At 37.5% G+C, this 9,891-nt stretch overlaps 1 protein-coding gene across 1 annotated transcript; it reads left to right on the forward strand.

The window, feature by feature from the left end:
- The first annotated feature begins 1,400 nt into the window (after window positions 1–1,400).
- LOC113444836 (microtubule-associated protein 1 light chain 3 alpha-like) lies at window positions 1,401–6,795 on the forward strand. The gene is made up of 4 exons (XM_026713731.2): window positions 1,401–1,461; window positions 2,267–2,322; window positions 4,840–4,946; window positions 6,612–6,795. The coding sequence occupies exons 1-4, from the start codon at window positions 1,401–1,403 to the stop codon at window positions 6,793–6,795; spliced, it is 408 nt and encodes a 135-aa protein (XP_026569516.2).
- Window positions 6,796–9,891: the final 3,096 nt, after the last annotated feature.

The following is a 9,891-nucleotide window of genomic DNA, read 5'->3' on the forward strand; positions in this document are numbered from 1 at the left end:
TAACATTTTAGGATCCTGGAAATTTAGACATAGACGCTTACAGATTTTTAGAGGACTGGGAGTTGAGCAACATGATTAGACTAACTATCATACGATCTTGACTTCATATGACCATTTTCTTTGACTCCTTTGAATGCTAATATTTGATAAATTGATTGATCCATTAATTTCAAATCAGTATAATAGCCTAATATGGACTTGAACTTATCATTGATGCAAGCTGTGGAAAGTTATGATCTGGTAGACAAATGGGTTTGTATGAATATTCACCCGTTTATAAATTTAAACTATCAAACTAATTCAAGAAATGTATGTGTTGGTTTTACAAACCGAATACATCGAAATCCATGACCAGTTCAGATACTTTTCATCCATGTATTTTAATTATCTGAATCAAATCTAATCTAATTAGGAGATTCACTCCTGGAAAATCTCAACAAATGCCAACAACATTGGAAGCTTGCAGTGCATTTTGCTAGAGAGGATTGGAAGGAACATCAAGTGAATGTGTTTATTTATCTTTTAAATATTTTTAAATAATAAAATCCCAAAACTGTTCTGGGAAGCCCTTTGTTCTAGAGATGTCCCTGAATGCAAATGGTCTCACTGTCTTCTCAGTTTGGCCTTGTGCTCTGCATACCTTTCCAGGAATGGTTCCTAAAGCTGTAGGATTTAACAGATTTAGAAAAGAATAAGCTCTATTGAACTTAGTTGTATTTATTTCTGATTATGCACATATCACAGTTAGCTGCATGGAAACCAAACACATCTGCAAAGTCCTAATCTTTGCTGAGTTCAGTGAAAGTTTATTCTTGCATAACTATGTAGAAACCTAGCACTCAGTCCTCCACATGCTTACACAGAAGTAATTCCCACTTTTTTTGTCAGAATGGGACCAAAGCACTAAATCCAGGTTGTTAAGAGCCTGTTCCACACATCAATCAACATAAACCAAGATGGTTGAGGCTACTAAAAGTTGAAAATCAGCCAGTGGTGGAGAACCACACTTTCCCCACCCTTCTGCATGTGTTTCTGTGTAGAGACAAAGATGGGAAGCAGTGAGAATATAGTTCATATATGTATTGTAATGTGCATGGGCAGTAGATTTAAGGGGCAAAATGGAAATTTGCTCTTCCTACATACCACTTTAAGAGCTTATCTTTCAGCTGGTCCAGACAAGGTAAGGCACTTGGAAGCTCACCTGTAACCATGCTGCTTTATTGCAGTTGGATTTCTCTTCCTTCCCACAAACTGTTGTGACTTCCTCAAAAAGCTCCACCCCCAACTTTGCCTTAATAAATGAGCTGCTTAGACTTATATTAAATGGAAATAACACAGGTAGGAAAGAGTTTAGGGAAGCAGGAATTGCATGATCTGGCTGGAGAAATACACCTCACAAGATGCTGAAGATGCAAAAATACCAGTGTGAAAACCGTCCCTTCAAGGAGAGGAAAAGTTTTGGTAAAAGGATTGTTGCTTCAAAGGGAAACAAGGATTATATAACAGACTGTGTCATGGAAACTCCTAATTTTCTTTCATTTCCCTGCTTTCTTCTAATCTACTCATCTAACATATTTTTGGATTCTCTCTCTTAAATGGGCTGTTAGATCTGTTTAACATTTCAGTTCTGCTTTTCCTTCACCCAGATGCACACTGCTCTTCTATTTCTTTTCTTTACATGAACCTTGCAAGTTAGATTAGGTTGCAATATTGTGACTGATCCACGAAAGCCCTATGAGGTGTAAAACTAATCCTAACCCTAACCTCTCACTTTGTTCTACCTGCTAATTCATAGGAGTTGCACAGTATGTAAGAATTAACCAAGGGAAACATTTCCTGACAGTTGGCATTCTAACTGACTGTAAGGAAGCTGTTGGAAATAGAATATAAGAATCTTGTTAAAGAAAATGGGGCAATCCTCATTCCTCCTGACTCATTAGAGGTAGAGAACAGTGCCAACTAGTATATGAAATAATTTCTTAACATAGTGAGACAATGGGAGTTGTAGCATCTATAGGGCCACAGTTGCATGTTTTTGTGGTTTTTCTTCATTTTACTACTTTACACTTTTTAAACTTGTTTCTTAGGCTAAAAACACGGTAAACATTAGTGGTTTCAACATCTCTATTTGTGTGGAGCAACTTGGTTTATGCAGATAAGCATTCTGATAACTTTCAAAGTAAATTGGGACAGAATAAATATGGGTTGAATCTTTCTAAATTCTTATAGCTACTGTGTGAATATATATGTCTGTGTTTGTTTTTAGCAACTCGGATAAATGAGACAACAGAAATTCGGGGGAAGTATCCCAATAAAATTCCGGTAAAGAAAATACCTTTTTCCCCCATTTGATAGAATGACTCAGCTTTTTGCTGTAACTTTCAAGGGCTCAGCAAATGAAACAATACAATTAACTGAAGATATAAGTAATTGGAGAATGAACTTCTATTTTCTGGAGAAGCTTCAGTGTTATACAAGAAGTTCTCATATTTATCTAATTGTCTGGTAACATATATTCAACAATAATGATGAGGCCGAACAGTCTAGATCTTGGCTTTTTTGTCAATTTGGTATTTTACCTTTTGGGTCAGCTTAACAGCTTAACATTTGCCCACCATGATAAATCATAAACTAGCTATGATTAGTGGGGAATCTTGGAGGAGTGGAAGGACCCAGAATTTGCTCCTATGCTCTCAACGTTTTGCTTGGAAATTGCAGAATAGACTTGACTTGTTTCAGTCAACATGGGGAACTTCTTACCCTGTCTATTTATGAACAAACTTCCTAAAAAACACCTTCTAGATGAATAATAAAACGCAATGAAAGGAAAAATCTTGATTTTGGCAGTTAACTTAACATTTAATAACAGTTAACATGAGAAGCAGGAGGTCTGCCTTCTGCTTCTAATCTCATTGTTTCAAATGCCACAAGATTTGTCATCAAAAGGAATGAAAGTCATTGAAAAATAACATGGGGTTTCTTGCTATATTTGAAACTTAGCATCCAGTTGCCTTAATATTGCTAGCCCTTTGCAAACAAACCCCAAATATTTTTTTAAGAAAAAATATAAAGCAGGAGTCCCAAGCATAGGATTTTTCTCCAATCCAGTAATTTACACATACTGCTCTTTGGTTATATCTTTGACCAGCTTTACACAGTGACCTTTCTGGCATTTAAATGAAATCCTGTTGCTGGTGGATGGAATGACTTAAAATGAAACTGAAAGACACTTTGTATTCACATGATAGGCTACTTCATAGTTTAACTTTGATACTTTGATAACTTTATCAAATAAACCACAATAAGAATCCTACATTTGTTGAGCCATTTTTTGCATCTGATAGTGAATTGAGGCTCATGAAAACTTATGCCTTTTAATAACACTTGGTAAAAGCTACCAGAATCCTAATTTTTGCTACCATGGAAAAAGCATAACTTTCCTCCTATGATGCCAGCACTACAGTGCAATAATTTAGTTACATGATTCAGTTTTAATGTTCATTTCAACTTCTGGAAATATGACATAATGAAAATAATGAAAGAGGGGAAAGGTTCTCACATTTTTGTTCCTATGCTGGGAGATCAGATGATATTCTGTCATCAAATCATCTAATCCTTGATTTGAATTTGCCTAACCTAATCCATGGGTCTTGGCCTAAGTTCTTCAAATGCTAGAATCTGCCTTAGTTGCCTTTCTGCATTGCATAGAGTCTTCAAGTAAATGTAGGATTTCTCCTACATGATAAAGTACTTGCTAAGACTTAGTTGGGGTCAAGAAGTTCCAGTTCTGATTCCTATTTGATCTCTATGATAAGACATTAACTATATATATGTAACTGAATAAGTTAGAGATGATTTGGGTTACTGTATTATATAACAATTTATAAGCTAAAACCAATCTAGCTGCATGATTTCATGCAGTGTATAAAATAAGCTGTCGAAGCTTCAGTCCTATGGGAATTTAGGAGTCACACCTGGAATATTGGATGGCTGGATATAAAGAAGAAAAGAGCTTTTAGAAGGTAATATCAGCAAATGTTACATGTTGTATAAGCCACACCTGCTGAAAGCCGTTTTCCAGTATACCTCATTAAATGCAAGGTCTTGTCCTAATGGCAACTTGGCTATCTAATAACTTACCAAGCCATCAAATTTCCAATCATTACTCCTAAGGTGACAATTAAAAATGTCCCAATCTATTTTATAGGATTGTTATAAGCATCAGCTGTCATGACATTTGCATACTGTGCTGATCTATGATTTCCTGGCAAGGTTTACCTGACATGCCAAAGCAACCATTATAGCTTGGTGTCACATGTGAGACAGTTGTGATTTAAGATTTACTGTTTTTCAAAAGTATACAAATATCACTTCAGCACTCTGCTGATTGTGGATCAATGGAAACCAGTTTTAGTTTCCCAAATCCAAGGTAGATATTTGTCCCTCCACAGCTCTGCTGACATACCAAAAAGCTCAAGTTTGATGATAGTTCAACTATAGTTATAATCAGAACCTAGTCTATTGCTCAAACAGAGCTTCTTGTCACCCAAAGCTGTTGAAAAAAAAACCTGATCTATGAAGCCATTCTAAGAGCAAGAGGCCTTAATCCTGGATTGAACTTACATTTATCTTTCTACTAAACTTTTCCCAACCATTTCTCTGCTGAGTGTGGAGTAATTTCTGCATTGCTCCAGATGTCCATCTTTTTTTAGTGGCTTGCACAGACCTGTCAGCTTACCCAGTAATATGACTTCGAACCTGCCCCTTCAAAAATCAAAGGCTTATAATTGAAAGTGAATTATAGCATCTTGGTAATTAAATAAATTCATTTGTCCACAGGTGGTAGTGGAACGTTACAGGAAGGAGAAGATTCTTCCCCAGTTGGATCGGATCAAGTTTTTGGTTTCTCCAGATATATCCATGTCTCAGTTTATTTTCACTCTGAGGTAGATGGGGACTGGAACTGGGCCATGGGAAGAATAGTGCCTTTCATTCTGAGGTTCTCAAGAAAACATCATTACTTATATCCTTTATGTTACTAAGGAAAGGGAGTTGGTTTTACTTAATGACATTACTGCCACATTAGCCTCAATTTGAGCATTCTCCTGTATAGTTCTTACTCCAGAACAGATAGTTGATATTAGCAGAAACTGTCTATGGACTTTGCTGTGCTTCTGAGTTCTTTGTCCCAACAGTGCTTTTCCAAAAGGCAAGTTGATTTTGTTTTTTTCTTGAAGATGTTTCGCTTCCCATCCAAGAAGCTGCTTCAGTTCTTCAGAAGAAGCCTCTTGGATGAGAAGCGAAACATCTCCAAGGAAAAAACAAAGTCCAGTTGCCTTTGGAAAAAGTACCTTTGGGAATACCATGACGTGGATGAGTGAGAATCTCCATAGACATTATTTAAACTTTCAACCTTTTTCTAAAAGAAGATCCAATGTTTTCCATCTGACAAAAAGCCTTATTGAAACAAGAGTGCATCATTCTAGAAACAAGATGTCTTAAGTAAAAAAAAAAATCTTGATAGTATGGATCTCAAATCCTCTCTGCTTCTTTATGCTGTTCCCAATTAAGAGCCATTTGCTGATATAGGGCAAGAATTTGTATGTGGCTTTGCATGCCTGCTAATTATTCAACTCAAGTGAATATGGGAAGTGTCTCTATGAAGGAGCTGTTCATCAGAGGAGAAGTCAGCCAGCACCCACTCCACTAATAGGCAGAGTCAGGAGGACCTAGTAATTGCCTCATCCAGGTTTAGCAAACCTTCCTACAGATTTGAAGGCTCTAACATGGCAAGGATGCACTCATCTTGATTATCTAGAAAACCCTTTTCTTGAGACCAAAAACTTATTCTCCGGGTGTGAGAGCACTGCAACATTCAATTTTGACAACGCTGGGGTAAAACTGTTGGGAGTGGGAATTCATGCAACCCCAAACAGATTGGTCGGGTGCTGCCTTCCCTCATCCAGGGCATACGGCAATGGGATACTCCCCACTCCAAGAAAGGTTTAGAATATGTACTTCAGGCCTCATGTGAGCAAAGCCTCACTTTTAGCCATTTAGTCTCTTTGTTTAGCCATCCATGTCCTTTTTCAAGGTTGCGTGCAAGAGGGCCGAAAAGCTGCTGCTGCTGCTTAATGGAGCAAATAATTATGGAACTCATAAAAGCAGCCGCATTGTTTTTGTTAGGCTTGTGCATGGAAAAAAAAAGCAAGTGGGTTTTCATGAATAATAGAGGTGCAGCCTCCACACAAGATCCAAAAGGCTTTCTTCTGTATCAGTTTTGAAATGTGTGCAGCCCTTACATATTCCAGTCCTTTCAGAGGCAGGTGAAAATGGGTTTGTTTGTTTTTTTAAAAAAATCCACTTTAGTGTTTTTAGACAGCTTAAGTGCTACTGATGATTGGGGTTCTTGCATTAATTGCTGTTAATTGCTTTTCTTCTTATGGTGTTTTTGCTCTGTTGGTTTGAGGGGTTTTTCTCATACTGGGAGTTTTATTGATTTGTGTATCAGGGAACTACATGAGAAATATGTGGGTCAATTCTAGCCAGCAGCCATTTTTTTTCTTTCTTCTGATCTTGCCTTGACATCTCCTCTTTTTCTCCTTCTCCAGAACCCGGCTGTCCCTTACAGCTACACAAGCCTTCTACTTACTCGTGAACAATCAAAGCCTACCCTGTCCTAGTCTGACTATTTTAGAGATCTACAATGACAACAAGGATGAAGATGGCTTCCTCTACATGACCTACGCCTCTCAAGAGATGTTTGGTGGAGGAGCCTCTTCGGAACACCAATGAAGCCATCTTAAGGGGGTGGGATCCATGCCTCTCTGAGAGCCAAAAACCAGAGGGAAAAAATATATATATTTTTAAAAAAGACCGTTTTGGCACAAAAATGGCATGGGAGGGTCTTTGCAGCCAGCCACAGGATATTCTCTTATGACTTTGGTCCCTGATGCTACTACTTCACGGCTTCCCTTTTTGGCTCTGCCTGAATGGAATTTTGGGAGGACACTGAGCTTTGAGGTTCTTACTAACTCTGCGGGTTGTTAGTTTTATCCACTGCCAGCTTATTCTTTTTAATTAGTCTTATTTTTTTACTTACTTATTTATTTATTTATTTTCTTCACAAAACGAATTTCACTTCCCATTGTGCACACTCACTGAGAACGGAGTCTTTTTACCAGGGGAAAAAAGCTGGTTGACCTAAGGAGGAGAATCTGGAGAATGTCACTTGTGGACATTTTAATTGCACAGTCATTGGTTACTGCATCCCTCCCTCTCTTTACCCCTTTCCTCTTATGATTACAATGAAGAAATAAATGAGCACCATTCCATATCTGATCTGAGAATGGGTCTGTTTCTTTTTTTTTTTTTACCAATAAGAAGATTAAATAAATGACTTAGTACCTTTTATAATCATCCGGTTGCCTTTTCAAAAGAGGGGCAGAGGGATGCTTGACTTTGGCCTTTTCAAAGATCCTTTGAAGCCTTTGTAGGATTTATACTGTAGGCTTTCCCCCCAATCTTCTGGCTACATAAGATACTGAGAATAAGTTATATATGTTCTTAGCCCGCATGACTGGCCTTTTTGGCTGTGGAGATCTTCTGCTGTGATCCTAGCATATCTGACAACATGATACACTGGGAAATGGTGGTCCAGTGGATTCTGTGTGGGTTAATAAAGTAATCTCTCTTTGGCTTACCCTCATAATAATAAAAAAAGTTTTGGCCTTAGTCCTTCATCATGACAAAAAACATGAGACATGAGAGATGATTATCATTTACTCCTCTGAACAATTCAGGATCCAAGATGGCCATCCTTCTGGGCCCATGAGTATCATCTTAGGTAGAGAAGCTAGAATTAAAAAGTTGGATGTACTGAACAGACTTCGGGATCAGTGGTCAGGAAGGAAGCATATCAAGAACTTGGCATTTTGGAGGATCTCGGAAATCAATGATGCAATAATATGTACAAAGTAGTAGTACTTAGGCTGTGACTGAAGAATGTGCTCCAACAACTGGCCTGAACATAGGCGATATATACTGGATTCACATATTATGTGAAGCTATGGTTAGTTTAAGCAGGATTTATTGAGAAACTATAATTAACTTACTTTGTTATACCATAAATGGTTTATGCAGTTTGTTTTCAGATTTGTTTAGATACCCAATTCCAACAGCAGGGTTTGCTCAATGTATTAGGATCAATTTTTTATCTATCATTTACTTTCTAAGTATGATATGTAACTATATCCCTGACTCTTAAGTTAACCAAGTGGTAAACAATTGTGAGAACTGGTCAACATGACTTGATTTAGTGCCATACTGAAGACTTTCAGCAATTCCTGACTTAATTTTTAATACATGGGCAGTTTTAAATGTTATGTGTATTGCAGCTTCTTCTGGCTTAAAGCTACAACATTGCAAGCAATATTTCAGCTTCATTTTTGGAATATATATGTTGTTAAAATTCCCAACTTAAAATGGTTTTGTACTCTGGCAGAATGCAAACACTTCCTTTAGGTTACTTTATAATAGATTTTTAGTTATAATTATCCCTTTGGGTTGTTGGCTGGAAAGCTGTCATCCAATTAAATAAATCTAGCTGGATTTGGTTGATTAAATATTAAGGACATTTTACACACACAATTCTTCTGAAGGGAGGAGATGTTTTGAACTGAGCAGGGAATGAAACAGGTCAGTTTTCCTCATAGGGGACAGAACTATTGATTTTTCAAACACGGTATCAGTCACCTCAAAAATTCATATATTTTTTAGGAAAACAACACACAAATTATGTGTCTGAATATAATCTGTTGCTGCATGGTCAGCCAGAGGCATCTTTTTTAAATCATATTCCTGCTCCATATTATGAAATCATTACACAATCATTTATATCCAGCTTTTCAGGTCAACAATCCTTTCAAAGCAGCTTACGAGCAATAGAAATAGTGGCCTATCAAACAGATAGAGTAATTTAAAAAGAAAACAAACCCTAAAATGCCTTCCCCTGGTGCATTTGCTGGTGATATCCCTATGGGGTGGAGGGCAAATACAAGTTGCTTCTGTGACATCAGTCAATGCCTTCCTCTTTTAATGGATTGGTCTAATTAGATCACTAAATTCTGTAAAATATGGGTGGGTTGGAAGGGTATTGCATTAGCATTGAATCAGATTCTAGGAAATTAGGGCTCTCAAGAGACTTGAGAAAATAGAATTTCTTCTATTAATATAACTCCCAATTTCCCCTCATTGTCCTCTATCAAAATATGCCCTTTCATACTTGGCTCCTTCTCGCATTCCATAAATAACATTTCTGGTTAGGTTGATAGGAATGCTTTCTTCCTTAAAGAGTCATGCCATAACCCATTTATTGGCTCTCATAAATCTTACTCATTTCCTCTTAATTTCTCTTCAAAGCAGGGGTGGGCAATGCATGGTCACGTGACTGCCTCTTATTCTCATTGTGACTATAAGGGATCAGCTTAGACTTCTAACTTCCTTCTCAGAAGCAATAGAGAAAAAGTAACGAGAGAGAAGGGAGAAAGGGAGGGAAAGGTGGCGGCAGAAAAAGACAGGGGAAATAGAGTGTAAGCAAGAAAGATAGGTGAGTGTAAACAAGATGGCAGGCAATAAGAAAATAGGATGAGAGAAAGAGCAAAGGAAAATAAATGTCTGTGGAGATTCACTGTCACCCAGGTCATAGTTGTCCCAAAGGTGCTTTTCCAAAGGGCAACTGGACTTTTGTTTTTCTTGAAGCTGTTTCGCTTCTCATCTGAGAAGCTTCTTCTGAACAACTGAAGCAGCTTCTTGGGTGAGAAGCAAAACATCTTCAAGGGAAAATGAAGTCCAGTTGCCTTTTGGAACAGCACCTTTGGGACAAAACAAAAG

This window comes from Pseudonaja textilis, chromosome 2 (genome assembly GCF_049901715.1).
Source record: "Pseudonaja textilis isolate UNSWEBS1 chromosome 2, rPseTex1.2, whole genome shotgun sequence".
In the NCBI taxonomy this organism is placed as follows: Eukaryota; Metazoa; Chordata; class Lepidosauria; order Squamata; family Elapidae; genus Pseudonaja; species Pseudonaja textilis.

Excerpts from the sequence above, each read along its gene's own strand:
- LOC113444836 (XM_026713731.2), top strand. The coding sequence starts at position 1,401 with ATGCTGAAGATGCAAAAATACCAGTGTGAAAACCGTCCCTTCAAGGAG. Across the intron at positions 2,323-4,839 it reads AGTATCCCAATAAAATTCCG|GTGGTAGTGGAACGTTACAG; the intron begins GTAAAGAAAATA and ends ATTTGTCCACAG. Across the intron at positions 4,947-6,611 it reads CAGTTTATTTTCACTCTGAG|AACCCGGCTGTCCCTTACAG; the intron begins GTAGATGGGGAC and ends CTCCTTCTCCAG.